The 27,804-nt window shown below is 43.2% G+C and overlaps 1 protein-coding gene across 1 annotated transcript in view; it reads left to right on the top strand.

Moving 5' to 3' along the window:
* The first annotated feature begins 4,510 nt into the window (after positions 1 to 4,510).
* Positions 4,511 to 27,804, top strand: part of USP3 (ubiquitin specific peptidase 3) — a 41,795-nt gene continuing 18,501 nt past the window's right edge. Inside the window, exons 1-7 of the mRNA XM_060755675.2 lie at positions 4,511 to 4,760; positions 20,800 to 20,860; positions 21,123 to 21,254; positions 23,537 to 23,620; positions 23,851 to 23,932; positions 25,525 to 25,610; positions 25,821 to 25,934. Of these exons, the coding sequence (XP_060611658.1) occupies positions 4,670 to 4,760; positions 20,800 to 20,860; positions 21,123 to 21,254; positions 23,537 to 23,620; positions 23,851 to 23,932; positions 25,525 to 25,610; positions 25,821 to 25,934 (650 nt within the window). The 5' untranslated portion in view covers positions 4,511 to 4,669. The remainder of the gene's footprint in view (positions 4,761 to 20,799; positions 20,861 to 21,122; positions 21,255 to 23,536; positions 23,621 to 23,850; positions 23,933 to 25,524; positions 25,611 to 25,820; positions 25,935 to 27,804) is intronic.

The following is a 27,804-nucleotide window of genomic DNA, read 5'->3' as shown; positions in this document are numbered from 1 at the left end:
AAACTTCATGCATTTGGCCTTTTCTGATCGGCTTGCATCGCAAAACACAAGGTATATATAACAGAGGAACTCCAAACTGGTCAAGCTACATTCATTTGGCCAATTCTGATCAGCTGGCATTGTTGGGCATGTTGGGAATGTGTGCCAAGTTTGGTCCAGATCCATCATTGGTGGGTTCAGAGTGTCCTTGGTGCAGCGTGAACTACAACTCCCAAAACCGTGGGTCAATTCTCCCCAAACCTCACCAGAAGCGAATTGAGAATATACTGCAAGTTGTTTCTGGTGTGAGAGAATCTGCCATCTGCAAGGATGTTGCCCAGGGGACACTGCCAGGGAACACACTTCCCAACCTGTGGGAGGCTTCTCTCATGTCCCCGCATGGGAAGCTGGGGCTGACAGATGGGAGTTCACCCCATCCCACAGATTCAAAGCGCCAACCTTCAGATCTTGAGGTCAGCAGTTCAGCTGGCACAAGGGTTGAATTCATTGCGCCATGTGGACGGGAACTAGCTGTGCTGGTACAGCTGTACCAGGAGCTCCAACTTCTTTTCCTTTCTATTGAGTGTTTGCATGTATTCCAAAGTTCCATGCATTACGCAATAAGGTGGCTTCCCTTGGTTTGCAATAATAGGGACAATGACCCATCAATTATCATTATGTTCTTTAGTTCTGCCCCCTTTTCTGGGTTAAAGAGGGAAAAAGAGGGCCTCTAGTTCAGTTCACACAGAGAAGCCTTTCGTACAGGATGTGAATCAGTTCCACCTGTAGAAAGCTTCGTCTTTTACAGCTTTGCTGGGGAGATCCAGTCCCACAGCAATACAGAGAACTACAGCATAGCCTTTGTTGGGGAATTTAGTTCCACAGCTCTACAGCCAGCTCTTTGCTGGAGAAATACAGCTCCACGGTTTTACAGCCAGCCTTCACTGGGAATTGAAAGTCTTCTTTCCTCTTGGAAATCTACTAAAGGACTCTGTTTGGTAAAGACCACTCACGGCAGCCATAAAGCAATTTGGACCGGGTGTAGGGACCCACGCCAGCAGAGCTTAAGCCATATTGCCCAGAGAGGGGTCAAGGATTTCCCTTGTAGAAGGAAGAAACAGTTCATGAAGAAAGTTGCCTGTCCCTTGTGGACAAGATTTAAGCAAGCCACCAGTTGATTCAAAGCCTTGAAGTATTTGTTTGATTTATTGAAGACTAGCTTGGGGACCTGGCGGTGTCCGGGTGATTTGAGAAAGGCATTGTGTGCCAAGGTTGGTCTTTATCAGTTATGTATGTGGCTCACAATGGCGTCGGGAAGTTAGTGAAGCTACTGGGAGCCCCATCGTCCATGGTCCAAACAGCACCAGGATGTAGAGTGGGTCATGGGGGCTCTGTGTGCCAAGTGTGGTCTTGATCAGTCATTGGAGGAGGGTCGCAGTGATCTCGGGAAGTGAGTGAAGGTACTTCATCCCATCATCCATGGCCCATCCTCCTCCAAACTGCACCAGGATGTAGAGTAGGTCATGCGGGCTCTGTGTGCCAAGTTTGGTCTTGATCAGTCATTGGAGGAGGGTCGCAGTGGTCTCTGAAAGTGAGTCGAGGTACTGCAAGTCCCATCATCCGTGGTCCCTCCTCCAAACTGCAGTAGGATGTAGAGTGGTTCATGGGGGTCTGTGTGCCAAGTTTGGTCTTGATCTGTCATTGGTGGAGACCACAGTGGTCTGTGGGAACCAAAGAGTTTGAAAGTACTACAAATCTCATAATCTGTGGTCAGGCCCATAGCCAGGATTTCGTTTCGGGGGGGGGGGGGGGGGGCTAAATTTTTTTCAGGGGGGTTTCGGGGGGGGCTGAGTTTCGGGGGAGGGGGGCTGAGTGTGAGTGAAAGAGGGTCTAGCCTAGCAAACCTTTTGTATCATTACCCCAATACCCCCATGCATATGGGATATATTGAGTATGGTGATCAGATCATGATATGAATAGACATAACAGTTTAAATAATGCATCAGTAAGGTCTTTTCGCGAACCACCATGAGAATTTCGGGGGGGGGCTGAAGCCCCCCGTGCCCCCCCCCCCCCCTCGGCTACATGCCTGGCTGTGGTCCACTTCCCCCACACCGCACCAGGACGTAAAGGGGGTCATGGGGGTTACGTGTGCCAAGTTTGGTCCAGGTCTGTCACCTGTGCAGGTCACAATAGCCTGTGAAAGTGGCAGCCAATCAGAAAGCTGCCACATACACCACCCTCCCTCCTTCCCTCCGCATACAAACACAGACAGTGGTCCATGCTCTTGTTACATCCCGAATAGATTACTGCAACACACTCTACGTGGGGTTGCCTTTGAAGACTGTTCGGAAACTTCAATCAGTCCAGCGGGTGGCAGCCAGATTACTCACCGGAGTGTCACACAGGGAGCATATCACCCCTCTGTTATGTCAGCTCCATTGACTGCCGATCCAGTTCCGAGCACAATTCAAAGTGCTGGTTTTGACCTACAAAACCCTATACGGTTCCAGCCCAGCGTATCTGTCCGAATGCATCTCCTTCTACGTCCCGCCTCGGAGCTTAAGATCTTCTGGGGAGGCCCTGTTCTCAGCCCCACCTCTATCACAAGTGAGGTTGGTGGGGACGAGGAGCAAGGCCTTCTCGGTGGTGGCCCCTCACCTGAGGAATTCACTCCCCAGGGAAATTAGGTCATCGACATCCCTCCTCTCTTTTAGAAGGAAATTAAAAATATGGATATGGGACCAGGCCTTTGGGTAATCTGGCAGATAGGCAAAGGACAAGCGATGACTAGAATTGATGGATTTGACAATGTGGAATGAATTTACGGACTCTGAGCTGGCCAACATTGAGCACTGGTTTTATTGATTATGATGTAGAATTGATTGTTTTAATTACTGTTTATATATGTTTATTTTTATCTTATTGTTGTGTTGGCATCGAATTGTGCCATTTGTAAGCCGCCCTGAGTCCCCCCTCAGGGGTTGAGGAGGGCGGGGTAGAAGTGCGAGAAATAAATAAATAAATAAATTATATTATATATATAGATTTAAGCAACAATAAAAACTTTTTAATTAAATTTTCTAAATTTTCACAAGAACCTTGTGTAGGGAAATCCAAAAGGCCTCTCAGCCGAGGCACCCCCGGTGTCCCGTTGGGCATTCAGAAAACACGTCCTGTCTACAGACTCTTTCACAGGCCCAGTGCGTGACAGCACACTAGCATTGTCCTAGAGTTAAGATTACACAGCGCTTGCAGTACTAGTTCCGGTTTCCCTTTGAATGTTCCTCTTTTTACACGAGTGGAGTGGGGAAGTGCCTCACGCACAAACGAGAAAACGAACTCTGTCCCTTTCCGTGTGCCTCTCCCTGCAACAGTTCCCACTTCACACCTAGCTCCAGCAGACAAGAGTCCTTTGTCTCACCCTGATCATTCCACAGATAAACCCTTTTCCCCAGTTCCAACAGACCTCACTACATCTGAGGATGCTTGCCATAGATGCAGGCGAAACGTCAGGAGAGAATGCCTCTAGACCATGGCCATACAGCCCGAAAAAAACCTACAACAACCCTGTAATTTTACTACTATTTAGAATTGTAAGGTGGTCAGTTGAAACATTCACACCTAGTTCCAGCAGACAAGAGTCCTTTGTCCCATCCTGGTCATTCCACAGATATATAAACCCATTTTCCTACTTCCAACAGACCTCACTACCTCTGAGGATGCTTGCCATAGATGCAGGCGAAACGTCAGGAGAGAATGCCTCTAGACCATGGCCATACAGCCTGAAAAAAACCTACAACAACCCTGTAATTTTACTACTATTTAGAATTGTAAGGTGCTGTGTCTAGGTTGGTTCATCAGGTGCTCAGGTATGGCTGATTTCTCAGCACAACAACAGAGAGGAAACAAACAAGGACATCTAATCACCTCTCAACAAAAGTTTGCTCCAGGCACTGTCAGGAGCAAACTTTTATATGCTAATCAAGGTGGTCAGTTGAAACATTCACACCTAGCTCCAGCAGACAAGAGTCCTTTGTCCCACCCTGGTCATTCCACAGAGATATAAACCCTTTTTCCTAGTTCCAACAGACCTCACTACCTCTGAGGATGCTTGTCATAGATGCAGGCGAAACGTCAGGAGAGAATGCCTCTAGACCATGGCCATACAGGCCGAAAAAAACCTACAACAACCCAGTTCCCACTTCCCTTCCCAACTCCTCCCTTCTCTCTCCCTCTCTCCCCTCATTCGCTCGAGAGCCGGAAGTGTTGTATCGCCGCCGCCCCTTTCCCTCGCTCTGCTTTGGGCAAAGCGAGCGCGGACACCCGGAAACACCGGTGGGTGGATTTTCCTTTAGGATCTGGATTGAGAGGCTTGCGAAAGGGAGAAAGAGCCGTAAGGCGTGGAGGCGACGTTGTGACGTCAATGCAGGCGCAGGCGCATTCGAGCCAAAACAGCGGGTGAGGCGAGGTGAGGGAGAAAGGCGAGCGCTGTCTGGCCCCGCCCCTTCAGTGACGTTGCAGGCCTTCTGCGCAGGCGCAGTGCGAGAGAAGGCGGCGGAGAGAAGAGGGAGGGAGGGAGCGCGCGTGCAGTCGCCCAACAGGGGGCCCTCAGCGTCGTTTCCGCGGAGCCTTTTTGTCCTCCTCAGGCTTGCCGTCGCCCTCCTTGTGCTCCTCCCGCTCGCCCGCCATGGAGTGCCCGCACTTGGGAGCGAGCGTCTGCGTGTCGCCGGGAGCGGCCGCCTTTCCCCCGGGCTCGCCCTCCGCCTGGTGCTGCAGCGGTGAGGAGGGAGGGGAGGGGAGTGAGGGAGTGAGGGAGGGGGAGAGGGCGGGCAAATAGGGGCCTCTACTCGAGGGAAGGCGAGAGGGAAGGAAGCAGGCCTCGCCTTCCTTTGGGGGAACAATGGAGGCCAGGGCTCAGGCCGGAAGGGGAGCTCCCCCCTTTGTCCTCCGGCTCCTCCTCTCCCCCCCCCACAGGGCCACCCAGCCCAACCCCATTATCCCTGCCATTACACTATTCGAGCCCTCCCGACAGAGAGCCATCCAGCTTCAAAATAATAATAGAATCTTAGGCTTGGGAGGGGCTCCCAAAGGCCATCCAGTCCAACCCCATCCAAAGAAACGCCACTCAGTCCCCCCTGACAGATAATAATAATAATAATAATAATAATAATAAAATCGACAAAGAAAAAACATGGCTGTGGCTCACAAATGGAACTTTGAAAAAGGAGACGAAGGACAGCCTCATTCTGGCAGCCCAAGAACAAGCCATTCGAACCAATGCCATCAAAGCCAGAATTGAAAAGTGGGTGAGAGATCCCAAATGTCGACTCTGCAAGGAAGCAGATGAAACAATAGATCCCATCCTCAGCTGCTGCAAGAAGATCGCGCAGACAGACTCCAAGCAGAGGCACAACACCGTTGCTCAGATGATTCATTGGAACGTGTGCCACAAATACCATCTGCCTGCGACAAAGAACTAGTGGGATCACAAGCCGGAAAAAGTTACAGAGAATGAACATGTCTAGATACTCTAGGACTTCAAAATTCAGACTGACAGAGTTTTGGAGCACAATACTCCTGACTTCACAATCGTGTTAAAAAACAAAGTATGGATTGTTGATGTCACAATCCCAGGTGACAGCACGACTGAAGAGAAACAACTGGAAAAGGTGACATGATATGAGGATTTAAAGATCAAACTGCAAAGACTCTGGCACAGACCAGTAAAGGTGTTCCCAGTGGTGATCAGCACACTGGGTGCAGTGCCTCAAGATCTTGGTCTGCACTTAAACACAATCAACACTGACAAAATTACTACCTGCCAGCCACAGAAGGCCACCTTACTGGGATCTGCACACATTATTTGCCAATACATCACACAGTCCTAGACACTTTGACCAAACGTGTGATCCAATACAACTTTTCTGCTGTGGACTCATCTTGTGTTTCAAATAATAATAACAATAATAATAATAGATCCATAAAATCACAGGCTTGAAAGGAACCCCCCAAAGGCCACCCAGCCTAACCCCATCCTGCCAGGCAGAGACCACCAAAGCCCTCCCGACAGATGGCCGTCCATGCTTCAGGCCATCCACCCCGCTTCATAACAATAATAAAATCCTAGATTTCAAGGGCCCCTCCAAGAGCCACCCGGTCCAACCTCCCTTCTTTCTGTCAGGAAGAAAGACACCCATTTGATCTCTCTTGACAGAGGGCCACCTAGCCCCAGATTAATATATAAACCAGTGGTTCCCAACCTTTTTTTTTTTTTTAACCAGGATCCACTTTGACTAGGGACCACTCTCCAGTATTAGTACCGAAAGGGATAGGTCAACTTTAGATTTGATTTGGGGTGTTGATTCAGAAAATTGTATTGGCTAGACCACATCAGTTTTAGTTTCTGCTACATATGCCATGATCACCAACAGGGAAGGAGTGGCAGGTGACGCGAAAGGAGCGGAAATAAAATAAAGAGGAAGGAGGCTCACAAACCAGATTTTCGTCCTCATGCCCCACTGGTGATCCGCTACCCACAGGTTAAGAACCATTGATATAAACACTGTATTTCCCCCTCTTGGCTGTAGAGTTGGGAGGGACCATCCAGTCCATACACCCCCTTTTGTCATAAAAGAGGACACAATCGAAACCTTCCCAACAGAGGGCCACCCAGCCTCATAGACATTAGCAGGTCTGTGAAGAAATGGGGCTTGAGAACCCTAGATTCAGAAGGGGCCCCCTTCTGCTGCCATAAAGGGAAAGCACAATAAGATCCCTTCTGCCAGAAAGCCACCTAGCCTCATAGATATCATTAGCAGGTTCATGGGAGAAATAGGGCCGTAGAATCATAAACTCCTAGAATTGGGAGGGACCCCAGGGGCCATCCATCCAGTCCAACCCCCTTCACCATCCAGCCCATTTCTTGCCTACCTGTCCCTTATTATTCGAAAAGCTTAGTACTAGAAGTGTTTGGGAGTTTCAGTTTCATTTGGAGCGATTTGGGAATATAGGGCAAGGTCCCTGAATTACAAACACCTGACTTGCAAAGGACTCATAGCTAAGAACAATGAGTCTGATACAACAGAAAGTGAGAGCAATTTCCCTCATCAGTAGGAAGGGAAATCCATTCCTGTAAGAGTGTTCAATCTTCCCTATGCTGTCCAAAGCTATCTATGATAAAATGCCCCTGTTCTGAACAAACCTACAGAACTGGGTTGTTGCAAGTTTTTCAGGCTGTATGGCTATGTTCCAGAAGCATTCAGAATGCTTGCCATAGATACAGGCAAAATGTCAGGAGAGCATGCTTCTGGACCATGGCCATACAGCCCGAAAAACTTACAACAACCCAGTGATTCCGGCCATGAAAACCTTCGACAAAACATTAAACCTATAGAACATCTCTTGTTCATAACTTGAGGACCAGCTGTATTTGCATCTACGTCAAGAGAGGTTTTGCAGATGCGAGTCAGGTCTTACCATGAAATTGGTTTTTCCTTTGTAGATCTCAGGCCTGTTGCCTTGAGGTAGTTTAGTGTGCCATATTCATGAATGAATTTATGCATGGAACAAAGTTTATGTAGATGAGAAAGTGGGAGGAGGGGGTCACTCTCTCAGTCAATTTTGGAGCATTTTGGGAATCTGAATACGATATTTTATATCTATCTATCTTATCTATCTATCTATCTATCTATCTTACCTGTCTTCTTCCCTGGGCAGCTAAGAACTTGATTAAAGCCATACAAATAGAAAATGGTACCAAAACCAAAAAAAAAAAGAGAGAAATGGAAACATTTATGAATGTTGCATGCTAAACGTTAAGAATATTAAGATGGGTTTAAAAGATGATGTCTATCCTCCCCCATGGAACTCCCTTTTCCATAACAATCCAAAAATCTCCTTTTTGGATTGCCTCCTTTCCTTTTTCTTCGACTTCCCGCAATTGGGCTTTCACTTCTTTCTTCCTTGTACTACTTGTTGTCTTGCAATGAAGATCTGCAGGCCTTAGGCTTTGTTGCCTGATGTAAGCTGGTCTGTTCTTGACCTTACAGACTCAACTCAAGCTCTACTCAGTATTTGGACCTAACAAGCTACCTTGCGTGCCCCCCAAGTCATATTTCAGGTTCACTTTGGGGTTCAGATCATTACCCCTTTATGTGACTCTTTTATTAAACACTTTCCCTTAAAAACATAACTGTATATTGATGTTTACAGGAAAGGTTGGGTTACCCTATGTCTAGGGAGGAAGGTGAGATATAGAATCATAGAGTTGGAAGAGACCTCATGGGCCATCCAGTCCAACCCCATTCTGCCAAGAAGCAGGAATGTTGCATTCAAATCGCCCCTGACAGATGGCCATCCAGCTTCCAAAGAAGGAGCCTCCACCACACTCCGGGGCAGAGAGTTCCACTGCTGAACAACACTCACAGTCAGGAAGTTCTTCCTCATGTTCAGATGGAATCTCCTTTCTTGTAGTTTGAAGCCATTGTTCCACGTCCTAGTCTCCAGAAAACAAGCTTGCTCCCTCCTCCCTGTGGCTTCCTCTCACATATTTATACATGGCTATCATGTCTCCTCTCAGCCTTCTCTTCTTCAGGCTAAACATGCCCAGCTCCTTAAGCCGCTCCTCATAGGGCTTGTTCTCCAGACCCTTGATCATTTTAGTCGCCCTCCTCTGGACACATTCCAGCTTGTCAATATCTCTCTTGAATTATGGTGCCCAGAACTGGACACAATATTCTAGATGTGGTCTAATCAAAGCGGAATAGAGGGGTAGCATTACTTCCCTAGATCTAGACACTATAATAATAGTAGTAGTAATAATAATAATAATACTTTATTTATACCCCGCTACCATCTCCCGCATGACTCGGTGCGGCTTACAAGAGGCCGAGCCCAAATACATCATAAAAACATAACAACAACAATACAACTATAAATAACTCATAGCAAAGCAAAACAATACAATAATGACACAACGCATTTAAAAACTTGTAGCGGGCCAACTGTAAGGATTAAAATTTAAAATGCTGGGCATGTCCAAGGGAAATAGGAAAGATATTTTAGGGATAGGTGGGCGTGCATACAGTTCTAAATCTCTCGTAAAGTGCATTTGGGACATATTTGGGACACTATGCTCCTATTGATGCAGGCCAAACTCCCATTGGCTTTTTTTGCCGCCACATTACATTGTTGGCTCATGTTTAACTTGCTGTCTACAAGGACTCCCAAGATCTTTTTCACACGTACTGCTCTCGAGCCAGGCATTGTCCCCCATTCTGTATCTTTGCATTTCGTTTTTTCTGCCTAAGTGGAGTATCTTGCATTTGTCACTCTTGAACTTCATTTTGTTAGTTTTGGCCCATCATCTCTTTAACCTGTCAATCCCATAAAGACATAGAAGTTAATAACAGTACTGTGTGAGTGTTCCATGCGCCGGAAGGTCTCAGGCCTCGTCTGCTTGTGTCCTAGAAGGCTAGAACACACTGGAGGGGGGATAAGGTGCCATAAAGCATTTGAAAAAAAGAAAAGAAAAGAAAGAGTCCCTACAGGAAATGCTGATTAATGTGAATGCTCTGTGTGCACACGTGACTTTGGTCAATATTTACATAATTAAGAAGCACGTTAAGGTGCAGGCGTCAGACCTTCCCCATTAGACCTTGCTTTTGTGGCTTTTGCGGCGGCAAGGAACACAAGGCCTTTGCCATAGGTTTGCAGTGCGTTTGGGTAAACACAGGAAACTTGTTAAGGTGTCTTTTTGGGAAGATGTCTCCACACCTTAAAAGGGAAGGAAACCTGTAGTAGTAGCAATTACTTGCTCAGACAATGTGGCTGCATCCTTCCAGCTTTCTCCATTAGCAGTAGTGAAACTGGGTTGTTGTAGGTTTTTTCGGGCTATATGGCCATGTTCTAAAGGCATTTTCTCCTGACGTTTCGCCTGCATCTATGGCAAGCATTCTCAGAGGTAGTGAGGTCTGTTGGAACTAGGAAAAAGGGTTTATATATCCTCCTCTTTAGGACTGGCAAGCGCCAATAAGGCTTCGCCTTTCCCCTTAACTCAGAGGGAGATTTTCAGTTCAACGGGACTGTGGATTGAATCAATTGCGACTTGCTCTAGGAAGAGTGAAGGATTTTTATGAAGTTACCTTCAGAAGGGGAAAATGGCTGCCTGCCTCCCTATCTCACTGTGGTGTCAAGCCACTTTAAACCTCCTAGTTTTTCCTCGCTTTCAGGGACTGCAGTGAGTGCTCACTGCTTTCTGGAGACCCCCGTTATTAGATCTTCAGTAGGACGGTGTTAAAGGAGAATTGAGCCTATTGTGGCATAATTATATGTAGCTGAAGACACTTTGAAAGATCAGCTTGAAGAAATATGTTTACAGACTTTCTCAAAAAGGAAAGGAAAGCTGGCTGGCCACGTTAGATAATAAATAAACATAAAATTTATAAAAAGATGTTTAACAGGTTCCTCCTCCTGCTCCTGAAGGCAAGGCAGCAAGATAAATCCCTCAGAGATGAAAAGCAATGAAAAGCAATGCAAACTCCTAGTGGCAGATTTGCACATGAAAAAGACAGACTTATTATTATTATTATTATTATTATTATTAATGATACTTATTTATACCCCGCTTTATCTCTCCCAAAGGCTCAAAACGGCTTCACATAGAAGCATTAGCATACCATTTAAATATACAAATGGGTAAACAATAATACAGGATTAAATATAAATAGTATTAAACAGTATTGAGCTCGATCTCAATACTCATCTCTCTAATCCAGGGGTCCTCAAACTTTTTAAACAGAGGGCCAGGTCACAGTCCCTCAAACTGTTGGAGGGCCGGATTATAATTTCAGAAAAACTTGAGTGAATTCCTATGCACACTGCACATATCTTCTTTGTAGTGCAAAAAACACTTAAAAACAATACAATAATTAAAATGAAGGGCAATTTTAACAAATATAAACGTATTAGTATTTCAATGGGAAGTGTGGGCCTGCTTTTGCCTGATGAGATAGGATTCTTGTTGTTGTTTGCTTTCAAGTAATTTCAGACTTAGGTTGACCCTGAGCGAGGGCCGAGTAAATGACCTTAGATGGCCGTATCCGGCCCCCGGGCCATAGTTTGAGGACCCCTACTCTAATCTGTCAAGGTCGTTTTGAATCCCGCTCCTGTCCTCTGGAGTATTGGCTATCCCTCCCAATTCGGTGTCATCTATTAACTATTGTATGGTTGCTTTCATTCAAAGGTCTCATGTTAAAATCTTCAAGGATATTGATTATTTTACTTCTAACTGTGCAAGAGCTAATTTATGAAGTATTTTTTAAATGTTGCATTCTTTGGCATTTTATACTTTTGTAATTGGGTTTGCTCTGTATGTGAAAGATCCGTGTTCTCAAGCATTAAATAAAACTGAACTGTCACAATGAAAAGACAGATGTGGTCCATTTCAAGGGACTCGCAGGATGCCCTCCTGATTGTGATAGAGAGGGATCCCCCGAGGTCTGTTCATTACTTCTGCAATTCCTCTAGTTCCCAGTTGTTTAAAACAGGCATTATTTATTTATTTATTACAAAGTTTTGTATACCGACCTTCTCACCTCTCTTGAGGGACTCAGACCGGTTTCCAACCATAATATCACATACAATCAATAAAACACCATAATACATATTACAGTAAAACATTAAAACAGCAATTACAATCAATAACTACAATGGTCAGTCGTCATACTAAAATTACTGCTCATCATCCTCCATCCATATCTTAGGGTGTTGGCTCACTCGTCGAATGCCTGTCTCCATAACCAAGTCTTCACCTGTTTCCTAAATGTCAGGATAGAAGGGGCGGTTCTGATCTCCAGTGGGAGAGAGTTCCAGAGTCGAGGGGCCACCACCGAGAAGGCCCTGTCCCTCGTCCCCACCAGACGCGCTTGCGAGGCCGGTGGGACCGAGAGCAGGGCCTCTCCAGACGATCTTAATAATCTTGATGGTTCATAGGGGAGAATACGTTCGGAGAGGTAAACAGGGCCGGAGTCGTTTAGGGCATGGATCCACTTCGGCCCTCCTTCCAAGAGTTTTGGACTTCAACTCCTAGAATTCTTCACAGTGTACTGGCTGCTTTAAATTATGACCATTAATATTAGGATGTCTCTATTAAGATTCAGCTTTCCATTTTGGAGTTTTGTTGCAATAGTTTTGGGAATTAAGAGCCATATAATTTTAATCCCTTCCATTTGTAATTTTATTTATTTTATTTATTTATTTACAGCTTTTATATTCCGCCCTTCTCACCCCGCAGGGGACTCAGGGCGGATTACAGTGTACACATATATGGCAAACATTCAATGCCAATTTTTGAAATACAAACATATACACACATACACAGAGGCTATTTAACTTTTTTCTGGCCGCCAGGGGAGCTGTCACTTTCATCGTCCATCTGCAACGCTGATGAAGCACTTCCGCATTCCCCACATGCTTCCCCGCTGGAATGCTTTGCTGGAGTCTTCTTTATGGCCTCATAAATCAGTTAATTTAGCCTCCCCACACTTTAAGGTGGTACCTTATTTTCCTACTTGACAGATGCAACTGTCTTTCGGGTTGCAAAGGTCGACAACAGGCTACACACAATTGGTTGGAAACCCACTCCAACCTGGGCTGGCTTCGAACTCAGGACCTTTTGTCGGAGTGATCTTAATGCAGCTGACACTCAGCCAGCTGCGCCACAATCCCGGTGCTTTTTTTTTGCAGTAATGTCACACAGCTTCTCAAGATGGCTAACTTCCTCATCCTCAAGGAAAGGGGGATATATTCTGATTTATTTTTCTTATGCTGATATATTTCATGATACAGGATATTATTTGTAAGTGACTTTCACTAGATGCTGCTGTAAGCAATTGCATTTTTCATGGCCTGGGGTTTTCCTTCACTGTGCTTCTTTTAACATGTTCTTAAATGGCAAAGCAGCGACTGGTGATTTATGTCGTGCGACTTTATAAGATGGAGGGGAGCACCTTCAGCGACCGTTTGTACCAAAAATAGCTGTGCCCTGCTTTTCCAGTTTTATACATCAGTATGTACTCAAAATACTTACTGAATTCTTAAAATATTATGCCATAATGTCTGTTTCAGTATTTCAAACAGTGAGCAAAATCTTCTCCGTAAAAACCCTTCCATACAGTTTTATTTCAGCTAGAAGTTGTACTTGCCATTTTAGATATGCTACTAGCTGTCCCCTGCCACGCATTGCTGTGGCCCAGTCTGGTGATCTGGAAAATAAAGTAATGAGAAAGTGTTGGTTTCTAATATATGTAATTTCTTTATGCTTGTGGGTTTCTTGTTGTTGATGTAGAGATTGGTTTGCCCACTCTGGAACATGCAGCATACAATTGTCCTTCTTTAGGGGTCCCTTTCAGATCTATGATACTATATCTCTCTCTGTGTGTGAATCATTTATATCTATCTATATCTATGGCTAGATGGCTCTTTGTCAGGAGGGCTTTGACTATGTATTCTTGCCCTGGTGAAGGGAGTTTAACTCAATGGCCTTAAGTACTTTCTGTTGGTCATTGGGCATCTCTTGTTCATGGGGTTCAGAATGCTCTTTGATGTAGGTGAACTACAAATCCCAGCAACTGCAACTCCCAAATGTAAAGGTCTATTTTCCCCAAACTCCACCAGTGTTCACATTTGGACATATTGAGTATTTGTGCCAAGTTTGGTCCAGATCCATCATTGTTTGAGTCCACAGTGCTCTCTGGATGTAGGTGAACTACAACTCCCAAACTCAAGGTCAATGCCCACCAAACCCTTTCTGTTGGTCATGGGAGTCCTGTATGCCACGTTTGGTTCAATGCCATAATTGGTGGAGTTCAGAATGCTCTCTGATTGTAGGTGAACGATAAATCCCAGCAACTACAAGTCCCAAATGACAAAATCATTGTTTTTGAGTGAAGGACATACATTGGGTTGTTAGGTGTCTTGTGTCCAAATTTGGTGTCAATTTGTCCAGTGGTTTTTGAGTTCTGTTAATCCCACAAACGAACATTACATTTTTATTTATATAGATTTTAATAGTTGTTGTTTAATCCTATTTTAGTATGGGAGTTTGTTAGGTTTTAAATTTTATATGGCATTGTTTTTAGTGTTGTTGGCACTAAACAGCATTTCGAAAGAAAAATCAGGATATAAATAACAACAACAACAACAACAAAAATCTCTCTAAAGGAACACACAGCATCTGGGTTCTTTAATCTGTGTTGCTATCATTCCAGAGAACAAATACTAGCCAGCACATTGCAGTGTCCCAGCGATAGTTATTGCTATATTTATCTGCGTCCCCTTTTTCTTCCCAGACTGAGGCTCTTCACCATTTTGAGAACTAGGCCATTTCAAAACCTACCAAATATCGATTTTAAAAAGGTATCACATATTACAGTTACTAAGTAAAAAGAGACTTAAAAGAACTATTGGCATAAGAAAACGTGTCTCCATTGGCTGGCTTTTTGGCAGCAGAAGCTCCAGCTGGGCCAGAATGAATGGATTCTTCTCTCCTTTCTCCCTTTCTCTCTTTCTTCCTCTCCCTTTCAGAGTGAAATCTCACATCTTCTTTTCTGAGGGATTTCCTTTCTTTCTTTGAAAGAATTCAACAGGCAAGGGCTTTTTATCTTCAGCAAAATAGTTGCATCATATTTTGCATCTGCATATTTTGCATACGCATATTTACAAATATAGATTACTGTTTCAAAAAGGTCAAGAGTTGTTTTGGTCTTTTTTTATTTTTGGTCAGGCAGGGGAAATGATGGCTTTCATTCATCCATTGATTCAATGGTCTGGCTTGAAGTGGGGATCTGCTTCCCTCTGGGTTGCCTGTAAAGAGTCTGTTTTTATTTCACCAAAATCCAGATAGCCTAGGCCAGTGGTTCTCAACCTTCCTATGCCGTGACCCCTTAATGCCGTTCTCTATGTTGTGGTGACCCCCAACCATAATATTGTTTTCGTTGCGACTTAATACCTGTCATTTTAGTCCTGTTATAAATCGTAATGTAAATATCCGATATGCAGGATATATTTTCATTCACTGGACTAAATTGAACACAAATACCCAATATGCCCAAATATGAATGCTAGTGGGGTTGGGGGGGGGATTGATTTTATAATTTGGGAGTTGTAGTTGCTGGGATTTATAGTTCACCTATAATCAAAAAGCATTCTGAACTCCACCAGCGATGGATTTAAACCGAACTTGGCACAAAGAACTCCCATGACCAACAGAAATCACTGGAAGGGTTTTGTGGGCATTGACCTTGAGTTTGGGAGTTGTAGTTCACCTATATCCAGAGGAGCGCAGTGGATTCATGCAATGATGGATCTGGGCCAAACTTGGCACGAATACTGAGTATACCCAAATGTGAACACTGGTAGAGTCTGGGGAAAACAGACCTTGACATTTGGGAGTTGTAGTTGTTGGGATTTATAGTTCACCTACAATCAAAGAGCATTCTGAACTCCACCAATGATGGAATTGGGTCAAACTTCCCACACAGAATCCCAATGACCACCAGAAAATACTATGTTTTCTGATGGTCTTTGGTGACCCCTTTGACACACCCTCACGACCCCCTCAGGGGTGCCGACCCCCAGGTTGAGAAACACTGGTCTAGGCCCTCGGGTGTCTTGAGTTGGTCATATATCCGCACCTATCTCCAAAAACCTATCCATTTCACCTGTCATGTCCAGCATTTTTTAAATTTTATTCATTACATTTGGCCCCGCCTCAGTTTTTAAATGCGTCGTGGTTTTACTGTCTAATTCTTATTGTTTTAATGTTTATTGCTTTGCTTTATGTGTTTATTTATTGTTGTATTTGTTATGCTGTTGTTTTATTGATGTGTTGGGCCTTGGCCTCTTGTAAGCTGCACCGAGTCCTTCAGGAGATGTTAGCGGGGTATAAATAAAGTTAATAATAATAATAATAATATATACACACACACACACTAGCGGTCCCCTACCACACATTGCTGTGGCCCAGTCTGATGATCTGGAAAATAATGTAATGAGAAAGTGTTGGTTTCTAATATATGTAATGTCGTTCTGCTTGTGGATAAACAGTATTTCTTGCTGTTTCTTTCCCAGTGTTGATGTGGAAAGTACTCTGGAATATGCAACATATCATTGTCCTTCTTTAGGGATCCCTTTCAAATCTTTGATACTGCATCTGTCATATACGTATATATGTGGGAATGGCTGGATGGACTTTTGTCAGGAGGGCTTTAATTATGTTTTCTTGCCCTAGTGAAGGGAGTTGGAGTGGATGGCCTTAAAGCAGCATTTCTCAACCTGGGAAGTCTAGACCCCCCCGGGGGGGGGGGGGTCACCAGGGGGATGTCAGAATTTTCTGTTGGTCATGGGGGTTCTGTGTGGGATGTTTGGCCCAATTCCATTCTTGGTGAGGTTCGGAATGCTCTTTGATTGTAGGTGAACTATACATCCTAGTAATACAACTCCCAAATGTCAAGGTATTTCCCCCAAACTCCATCTGTGTTCACATTTGGGCATATTGAGTATTCCTGTCAAGTTTGGTCCAGATCCATCATTGTTTGAGTCCACAGTGTTCTTTGAATGGAGGTGAACTACAATTCGAAAATTCAAGGTCAATGCTCACCAAACCCTTTCAGTGTTTTCTGTTGGTCATGGGAGTTCTGTGTGCCAAGTTTGGTTAATTCCATTGTTGGTGGAGTTCAGAATGCTCTTCGATTGTAGGCGAACTACAAATCCCAGCAACTACAACTCCCAAATGACAAAATCAGAATTTTTTGAGTGATGGTCACTCCTTGTGTTGTGAGACGTTTTGTTGCCAAATTTGGTGTGATTTCGTTCATTGGTTCTTTTGTTTTTATGGTACTCATTATGCACAGAGCATATATATGCATATATATGTGTGTGAGTGTGTGTAATTTATAAAATCATAGAATCCTAGAGTTGGAAGAGACCTTGTGAGCCATCCAGGCCAACCCCTTCTTCCAAGAAGCAGGAAAATTGCATTCAAAGCCACCCACCCACCCACCCAACAGATGGCAAAGAAGGAGCCTCCACCACCCCCTGGGACAGAGAGAGAGAGCTCGACTGCTGAATTGTTCTCTCGTGCTGTTAGGAAGTTCTTCCTAATGTTCAGGTGGAATCTCTTTTCCTGTAGTTTGAAGCCATTGTTCCGCATCCTAGTCTCCAAAATAGTCAGACACGACTTATAAGTCTAACTGCATTAAGATCACTTCTGACCAAAAGTCATGAGTTCGAAGCCAGCCCGGGTCGGAGTGAGCTTCCGACCAATTGTGTAGCTTGTTGTCAACCTTTGCAACCTGAAAGACAGTTGCATCTGTCAAGTACGAAAATTAGGTACCACCTATGTGTGGGGAGGCTAATTTAACTAATTTATGAGGTCATAAAAAAGACTCCAGCAAAAGCATGCGGGGAATGCGGAAGTACTTCATAGTGTCGCAGATGGATGATGAAAGTAACAGCTCCCATGGCGGCCAGAAAAGTTAAATAGCCTCTGACTGTCTGTCTGTATCTGTTGTGTGTCTTTGGCATTGAATGTTTGCCATATATGTGTACACTGTAATCCGCCCTGAGTCCCCTGCAGGGTGAGAAGGGCGGAATATAAATACATACTTCTGAGTTCTGTATGGTACTGTTTTTATGATGTTATGTTTTATTGTGATATGCTTTTATTTGGTTTTGTTTTGATACTTTTTATTGTGTTATATTTTTAACTTGGTGCTCCCTGGGCTTGTTGTCCCTTTGTAAGCCTCCCTGAGTCCCTTAGGGGAGATGGAGGCGGGGTATAAAAATAAAGTTATTATTATTATTATTGTCCAAATAGCATTACATATTTCTTTTTCTTCAAATATTTTTTTCTTTCCCTCTTCTTCTTTTTCCTTTCCTTTCCCTTCCCTTCCTTGACAACCATACATAATACCTTTTCTGAATGTCAGGTGTTTATTATGCCCAGCCCAAAAGAGTTTCCAATGGTGGCTTGGAAGCTCATAGGTTGACGAGCTTTGGTTCGTGGGGATTTTCAGTATCCAATGTGATTTTGAGTCATCACCTCAAAATATTTACCGATCCTCACTGTTCCAAATAAAATGCACGAAATGGTGAAACATAAAGGTATTGCTTCACTTCCTCTTGTATATATAAGTTTTGGTGTCTGTCATCAAGGCATTTCCAACTTTTGTTGACCCCATGTGGCCCCATGGCAGTGTTTTCTGGGGCTGAGAGAGTGTGACTTGCTCAAGGTCATGCAGCGAGTTTTCATGGCTGTGCCTTTAGAGCAGGCCTGGGACAACCTGGGCCCTCCCTCCAAGTGTTTTGGACTGCAACTCCCACAATTCCTCACAACTGGTAGGAATGGTGGGAGTTGAAGTCCAAAACACCTGTAGGAAGGGTCCAAGTTGGCCCAGGCCTACTCTAGAGTTACAGGCACTGTCTGCACTGCCCTATAATGCTGTCTGAACTGCATTATGTGTTCAGTGTAGACTTTTTTTCATGTCAGGAGCAACTTGCAAAACTACTGTATATACTCAAGTATAAGCCTAGCTTTTCTGTCCTTTTTTAGGCTGAAAAAGTCGCCCCCGGGTTATACTCGAGTCAATATTATTTATTATTTTACTTTATTGTTATTATTATTATTAAATTTATTGTTGTTGTTATTGTACATTTATATTTTACTCTTATTATTGTTATTGTTACATTTATTATTTTACTGTATTGTTACTACGTTTATTATTTTACTCTATTATTATTATTTTACTCTATTTATTATTATTGGAGGACACATCAGCATATTTACATTGAAGAAAGTTAGAATAATGGTTCAATCAGAGTTGGACAGTCTTATCTTGAATTACAGTTTTACTGATGCCTAAATTAATATAATTTTATTGGTATCTATTTTTATTTTGAAATTGACCCGTAAATGCTGCATTTCCCACCCTCAGCTTATACTCATGTTAATACATTTTCCCAGTTTTTTGGGTAAAATTAGGTGCCTCGGCTTATAATTGGGTCGGCTTATACTCACATATATACGGATATGTAGATTCATATTTCTCATGTGTAGACTCATATTATGCACTTGAACTGCATTTTCTGACAGTGTAAAGTGGTGCACACTGCTTTGCCTGCTTTGAAGGAGGAAGTAGAGACTGCCTGCAGCTCAAGTCTGTACTTTTCCTCTGGTCTTGTCCCTGCCAGAACAGATGATAAGCATCTTTACTGCTAAATAAAAACAGAAACTTCCAATAAGCAGGTGGCTATTTAGTGGGCGAGATGGGACTCCTGCCTTGCATGGACGGGATCGTTCTGTCCAAGTAACTCCTTCGGTAGCGGTATAAACAGCCACACTATTGCATGGCTGGGTTTTTTTTTGTTAGTTCTGTTATGTAAATACTCTTGTTAGCTACTTGGGAAGGTGAACCTCAGTAGAACCTCAACTTAAGAGCATCCCAACTTAAGAGCGATTTGAGTTAAGATCTCAGTTATGGAACACATTACACTCTTAAGTCATGTCTCTGGGAGAAGGAGACAGGCCTATTTCTCTGGTTTGAGAAACAACAACAACAGCTTTATTTTTAAACCCCACCTCCATCTCCCCAAAGGGACTCGGGGCAGCTTACATAGGGACAAGCCTGGAAAAAAACATAGATTAAAACATGACGTGAGGTCATAAATGTAAATATACCTCAGGTTTAAAGCTGGGTCTGGGTTCCTAGTGTGTGTGTGTATGTATGTGTGTGTATATATATATATGTGTGTATATATATATATATATATATGTATATCAGTGTTTCTCAACCTTCCTAATGCCGCAACCCCTTAATACAGTTCCTCATGTTGTGGTGACCCCCCAACCATAACATTATTTTGCTACTTCATAACTGTAATTTTGCTCCTGTTATGAATCGTAATGTAATTATCTGATAAGCAGGATGTATTTTCATTCACAGGACCAAATTTGGCACAAATACCCGATATGCCCAAATTTGAATAGTGGTGGGGTTGGTTGGGGAGGGGGGAATTGATTGATTTTGTCATTTGGGAGTTGTAGTTGCTGGGATTTATAGCTCATCTACAATCAAATGGCATTCTGAACTCCAATGGAATTGAACCAAACTTGGCACACAAAGAAGCCAACAGAAAACACTGGAAGGGGTTAGTGGGCACTGACCTTGAGTTTGGAGTTGTAGTTCACCTACATCGAGACAGCACTGTGGACTCCAACAATGATGGATCTTGACCAAACCTGGCACAAATACTCAATATGCCCAAATGGGAACACTGGTGGAGTTTGAAGAAAATAGATCTTGACATTTGGGAGTTGTAGTTGTTGAGATTTATAGTTCACCTACAATCAAAGAGCATTCTGAACCCCACCAACAATCGAATTGGGCCAAACTTCCCACATAGAACCCCCATGACCAACGGAAAATACTGTGTTTTCTGATGGTCTTTGGCGACCCCTCTGACACTCCCTGGCGACCCCCGCAGGGGTCCCGACCCCCAGGTTGAGAACCACTGATATATATATATATATATATATATATATATATACATACATACATACATACATACACATACACACACACACACACACGCACACACACACATACACACATACACATATCTATGTTTGTATACCTATATCACTGTATATATGCAAGTATGTATTTATGTATGTGGGTAGCGTATATATGTTCCTTTACATAATTCAGAAATTGCCATATGTAATGTCAAAAATTAACTGAATTTCTGTTTTCACCACAGTATGCCGGTCTAACAAAAGTCCTTGGATCTGCCTCACTTGCTCAAATGTCCACTGTGGAAGGTACAATGAATAATCTATACTGGGAGGTTGACAGTTCTTCCATGCTTCTCCTAATGGGTGGGATGTTCTACTCAAAAGCAGCACAATTGATTTGTATTTATAAAGCTTTGTTTAGGAGGAGGGCTTTTTCATGATGATTAGGAGGAGGGAGGAGGAGGATGATGTGTGACCTGCTTTGTCTCTAAAAAAAGAGACTCAAAGCGACTCACAATGAGACCAATACTTCTCGCACCTGACTTCCTTTTATTTTTCCCCCTATAAGATATGTCAATGGCCATGCAAAGAAACATTACGAAGATGCCCAGGTTTCAGTCCCCAGTCAGAAGAAGATGGAAAAGCAGGAGAAAGTCCAACACACAGTATGCATGGATTGCAGTAGTTACAGTACATACTGGTACGTTGCTTTTTTCTCCAGTTGATTTTGCAGTATTTATTTGAATGTTGATGCCATTATATTGTGTGCGCTTGTGAGTTCTCTGATCCAGGCTCCTCAAGCTTTATTATGCGTTCAAACGTGAGGTCACTTATCTATAGTCTCAAAATCTCCATGTTGTACTGTGTGAATCTTATTTTCTTCTATTACATTCTGTAATATTATGATTTTTGTTCCTGGATTACAAGTTTCCTAATTGGTTCTGTCATTAAAAATATGGAAAAAGTTTTAATTAACTGCAAACACTTTGTTTTTGCGGTTAGTATAAAAGGTTAAAAGTGGCAACCACAAAAATGAAGTTTCTGGAGTAGAACAACTAATTTCAAAGTAAGGACCACACAGTTAAACAGGAAATATAACACTTTCAAACCAGGAACAGTTTTTTCCCCCCAAATTTTGTTACATAGTATAATAGTAATACTTCAAGAGGTCATGTTAATAATAGTAATTGTTGCAACTCAGAGTAGGTTTCACCTTGCTACCAAACACCACCACACTAGAGCTGTAGATTTTGTAGTTTATTGAGGAAAAGCAAAGTCAAAACATAGAGGAAGCAATGCAAAGTTCCAAAGACAAAGGTCAAATGCAAAAACACAGTTCCCAAGATCCATAGGCAAAAACATGAAGCATAATCCTTTAGGCAATGATCAAACAAGAGTCCATGGTAAAACAGTGAATACACAAGATCCAAAATCCCAGATTCAGGAAGCCAAAAGCGTGCTGCTTAAAGCCAAGGTTAATTCCATAGAAGCTTGCATGGAAAGAGCCATGTTGAACTGACAATTTCTCTTTGTCAGTCAGAGACCTAAATACCCTTAACACCCATGAAGGCATTGCGCTGACCTTTGACAGACTTGTCTTCTTTCTTACTAGCTAAGTAAGAACTCCTCCTGACCTTCCAATCTAAGTGTTCTTGCCTGCTCATTAATAGTAATAATAATAATAATAATAATAATAATAATAAACCTTTATTTATACCCCGCTACCATCTCCCGCAGGACTCAGTGCGGCTTACAAGAGGCTGAGCCCAAATACATCAATAAAACACAACGACAACAATACGACAATAACTCATAACAAAGCAAAACAATAACAATAATATCACGACGCATTAAAAACCTGTGGCAAGGCCAAATGTAATGATTAAAATTTTAAAATGCTGGGCATGTTCAAGAGAAATAGGATGGGTATTTTAGGGATAGGTGGACATGCAGACCCTAAATCTCTCGTAAAGTGCATTTGGGACCTATTGCTTGGGATTCCTTATTCCGGGAAGGCACACTGGAACATCCACGTTTTCAAGCTCCTTCTAAAGATTGCGAACGTTGGGGCATGCCTGATGTCCTTGGGGAGGGAGTTCCAGAGTCGTGGGGCCACCACCGAAAAAGCCCTGTCCCTCGTCCCCACCAATCGCACTTGTGATGCAGGTGGGATTGTGAGCAGGGCCTCTCCAGATGATCAAAGAGATCGTGTGGGTTCGTATATGGAAATGCGGTCCTGCATTTATTCACTATCTTCAGTGCTCTCCTTATCAGTTTGGTCCAGCTGGACCAAATCACAGTGGGAAGGCTGAGCAGGTGAAGACAATTCCACCTGGCTGTTATCTGGCATTTTTTTCCCCTTGAGAACTGACTTGCTGTCTCTCCTGCTGCACCGTCTTGAGACAGGCACAGGCCCAGAAATCTGAATCCCATCATCCTCTTCATCAGGGAACAATTCTGGCTTATCAGACCCACAAGGTTCAGGTTCAGACTCAGAATCCAACTGAGCCACAACAGTAATAATACTTAAAGGGGTCCTGTTAACAATAGTAGTAGTAGTAGTAGTAATATTAATAATAATAAAAAATCAAAATATAATAATAATAATCCTTTATTTGTACCCCACTACCATCTCCCGAAGGACTCGGTGCGGCTTACAGTAGGCCGAGACCTAATACAACAATAAACAAGACAACAACAATACAGCAGTAAATAAAACTCAGGCAATAACATTAACAATAACAACACAACGCAATTAAAAACGGATATCATGTTAATAATAACAGTAATACTCCAAGAGATCATGTTAATAATAATAGTAATACTTCAAGAGGGCCTGTTAATAATAAGAATAAAAGTATTTATACTTCAAGAGGTCATGTCAATAATAATAATAATACTTCAAGAGGTCCCATTAACAATAAGCCCCATGATTCAGATCCAGTCTGAGAGCTTTAGATAACAATGACTGTTTCTCTGCAGTTACCGCTGTGATGACTTTGTAGTCAACGACACCAAATTTGGCTTGGTGCAGAAAGTCCGAGAGCTGCTACAAAATTTGGAAAAGTGAGTGAAATGCATGCGACTTCATCTGAAAATGTGTGGGGATGGTGGGATTGGCCTCTGAACTATGCTCATCATCAAAAACAACAAACGCTCTTATTGGAATCCCCTTGCTTGAATTTTATCTTGTAACTGGCATGAGAGAGAGAGGGGCGAGGGCTTGAATTCCTTTACATGTTTCTCTTTGAATTCCTTAACTTGACGTAACAACCAATATCTTCCTTACTCTCCAGCTCAGCTTTTACGGCAGACAGGCACAGGAAGAGGAAACTTCTGGAAAACTCTTCTCTCAACAGCAAATTGTTCAAAATAAATGTAGGTACACCATAATTATTATTAAGCAGCTCTCTTAAAGTGAAAAGCATGATGATTCTGCTCCAGATAAATAATAATAATACTATTATTATTAACCTTCCTCTCCTTTCAGCTAAAGGGAAGTCACAGCATCCTAATCCTGAAATGTATTCCATTTACAATCCCAGTAATTGTAGGAGTGCTTTTCTGAATTAACATTAGGTCCTATGGCTTCCTAATGCATTCTTGGGTGACATTTTCAAGCTTGGGAAATGCACACACTTCCAATATTAATGACTTCTAACTATTTTGGCTAGTTTTGAATATCTGAATCATCAAATAGTTTAAAGTTTGTTAAAACATTCTCCAAAAATTTGTCTATTGATGTGTAATTACTCAGTATATTACGGTGTTAATTGTTTTTAAATAGTGTATGTTGTTAGTATTGAATTTTTGCTCTTGTAGTTAACCGCGTTGAGTCGCCTACGGGCTGAGAAACTGCGGTACACAAATAAACTAAATAAATAAATAAATAAAAATTTGAATCAAGTCTTTACTATAATAATAATAATAATAATAATAATAATAATAATAAACAAGCCATCAGAACAAATGCAATTAAGGCCAGGATTGAAAAATCAACAGATGACCCAAAATGCGGACTGTGCAAGGAAGCTGATGAAACCATGGACCATCTCCTCAGCTGTTGCAAGAAAATCGCACAGCTCTGTGGCCTAGATGATTCATTGGAACTTATGTCACAAGGAGATCTTTTGGCACGGCACCCAGTGTATAATAATAACATTATTATTGTTGTTATTTATACCCCACTTTTTCTCTCCACGATGGAGAGAGTTAAATCAGCTGACATTAAAAGCATTTCAATACAATTTAAAATTGAAAATGTATACAAATGTTAGAATAGAATTAAATATCAAAGGTATGAACTAAATATTTTAAATTAAAAAGGTTTAAAAAACTGTTTTAAACATAAGCTTTAAGAACAAAGGCTTTTTTGCTCATTCCTGTCAAGTCAGTTTTGACTAATAGCAGTTTGTTGGAATGAGTCCAAGGGTGCTTCCACACTGCGGAATTAGCACAGTTTTGACACTGTTAAGGAACTCTTGCGATAGAGCAGGCCTGGGCCCACTTGGACCCTCCCTCCAGGTATTAGGAATTGTGGGAGTTGAAGTCCAAAACACCTGGAGGGAGGGCCTAAGTGGGCCCAGGCATGTGATAGAGCCTATAAGTTGGGAATAAGTTGGAGCCCCCGATGGCGCAGTGGGTTAAACCCCTGTGCCGGCAGGACTGAAGACCGGCAGGTCGCAGGTTCAAATCCAGGGAGAGGCGGATGAGCTCCCTCTATTAGCTCCAGCTCCTCATGCGGGGACATGAGAGAAGCCTCCCACAAGGATGATAAAAACATCAAATCATCTGGGCGTTCCCTGGGCAACGTCCTTGCAGACGGCCAATTCTCTCACACCAGAAGCGACTTGCAGTTTCTCAAGTCGCTCCTGACATGACAAAAAAAAAAGTTGGGAATGCCTTGACGGTGATGAGGCGGCCATTGCAGTGCTCCTTTTATGATGTGTCTGTGTTCCCTCCCCTCGCAGGGGAGCACTGCCACCGCTCTGTGCGCTACTGGCCTCCGGAACCTGGGAAACACCTGCTTCATGAATGCCATCCTCCAGTCACTCAGGTAAGCTTGGGGGCTGATTCTGGGTGGCCATCTACTTAGGAGGCTTTGGTGATACTTTTCCCACCTGGGTGGGACTGGAGGGCCCATGGGGATCTAGTGAAACGCTGCGCTGCAACTTTCCCTCGTGGTTGAATGCGTCACAAAGGGAAACATTCTCCTATGAACCCTTTCCCTACCGCATACTTTTAGTTCCTGTTTTCCTTCCAACAGCAACATCCAGCAGTTCTGCTGCTACTTCAAGGAGCTGCCAGCGGTGGAGCTGCGGAACGGGAAGACGGCCGGGCGGATTACCTACCACACCCGGAGCCAAGGCGACAACGGCGTGTGAGTCCATCCACAGGGGAATAATAATTATAATAATAATTTTTTAAAATGTTGTTCCTATAGAATCATAGAATTAAAGAGTTGGAAGATACCTCATGGGCCATCCAGTCCAACCCCCTGCCAAGAAGCAGGAATATTGCATTCAAATCACCCCTGACAGATGACCATCCAGCCTCTGTTTAAAAGCTTCCAAAGAAGGAGCCTCCACCACACTCCGGGGCAGAGAGTTCCACTGCTGAACGGCACTCACAGTCAGGAAGTTTTTCCTCATGTTCACATGGAATCTCCTTTCTTGTAGTTTGAAGCCATTGTTTCTTGTCCTAATCTCCATGGAAGCAGTAAACAAGCTTGCTCCCTCCTCCCTGTGGCTTCCTCTCACATATTTATACATAGCTATCATATCTCCTCTCATCTTTCTCTTCTTCAGGCTAAACATGCCCAGCTCCTTAATCCGCTCCTCATAGGGCTTGTTCTCCAGACCCTTGATCATTTTAGTCGCCCTCCTCTGGACACATTCCAGCTTGTCAATATCTCTCTTGAATTGTGGTGCCCAGAATTGGACACAATATTCCAGGTGCGGTCTAACCAAAGCGGAATAGAGCATGGGTAGCATGACTTCCCTAGATCTAGACACTAGGCTCCTATTGATGCAGGCCAAAATCCCATTGGCTTTTTTTGGTTTTTCTGGTTTGAAAGTGTTATCCCTGTTTCATTGTGGATTCCTTACTTTGAAAGGAGTTTTACTTCAGAGACTTCTTTGTTTTTGTGACTCAATAATTGGCAAACTAGTGCCAAATGTGCTATAGCAGAATGTCCGTCCCACAAAGACAGAGTTTTGGCAGTTTAATAAACTTTCCTCATGTTTTTAAGATAGGAAATAATGATATTGATAACCCAGGAACAAAAATCATAGTGTTGTTATTGATGATGATGATGATGGTGATGATGGTGATGATGGTGATGACGATGATGACGATGATGACGATGATGATAATCTATCTTATCTATACATAAGATAGATATGTGTATGTGGTGAGGTGCCCACTCACACAGACAGCCTCCTGCCTCCACAAACAGCTATATAGCCCACAGTGCTGAAGAGCCACCAAAAGCTCTCCCTCCAAGGACATTTCAGGTTACAGTGGGTGCCATGAACATGTCTATCAAACCCTGCCAATGTCCTCCCCAAATACCATACTGTCCACCACCCAAGTGAAGGCTTTCATTTGGGGACAATTTCCTCCTCCAGAATGGACATCCCAGGATTCCTTACCCTTTCCATTACTGTGGAATTTGATGACCTACCCACTGCTTCTCCCTTAACCTTTTCCTACCCTCTCCTATGGCACACAGCAAACAGGAATTGACCAGCAACTGAGAGAATTGGGAAGAATTCACCATGATTTATAGGAGTTGTAGTTCACCTACATCCAGAAAGCACTGTGAATGCAACCAACAATGGATCTGGACCACGCTTGTCACGGATGATGGGATTTGCAATACTTCCACTCACTTCCGGAGACCACTGTGACCCCCATGAATGACGGACCTGGACGAAACGTGCTACACAGATTCTCCATTACATACTTTACATCCTGGTGAGTTTTGGGAGAGATTGGACAAGGGACGATGGGAATTGCCTTCACCTATTTCACAGACCACTGCGACTCTCACAAATGACAGGCCTAAACCAAACTTGGGACACAAAACCCTCCAGACCAACAGGAGGGGATTGGGGAACTGACCCACTTGGAAGTTGTAGTTCACCCTGCACCCAGAGCACTCTGAACCCCACCAATGATGGATTTGGACCAAACTTCGAACACAGAACCCTGGTGACCAACAGAACAAACCGAATGTGTTTGTGGAG

Source organism: Anolis sagrei, chromosome 9 (assembly GCF_037176765.1).
Source record: "Anolis sagrei isolate rAnoSag1 chromosome 9, rAnoSag1.mat, whole genome shotgun sequence".
Classification (NCBI taxonomy): Eukaryota; Metazoa; Chordata; class Lepidosauria; order Squamata; family Dactyloidae; genus Anolis; species Anolis sagrei.
The sequence above is the reverse complement of the archived record's forward strand: the minus strand, read 5'-3'. Positions and strand labels throughout refer to the sequence as shown.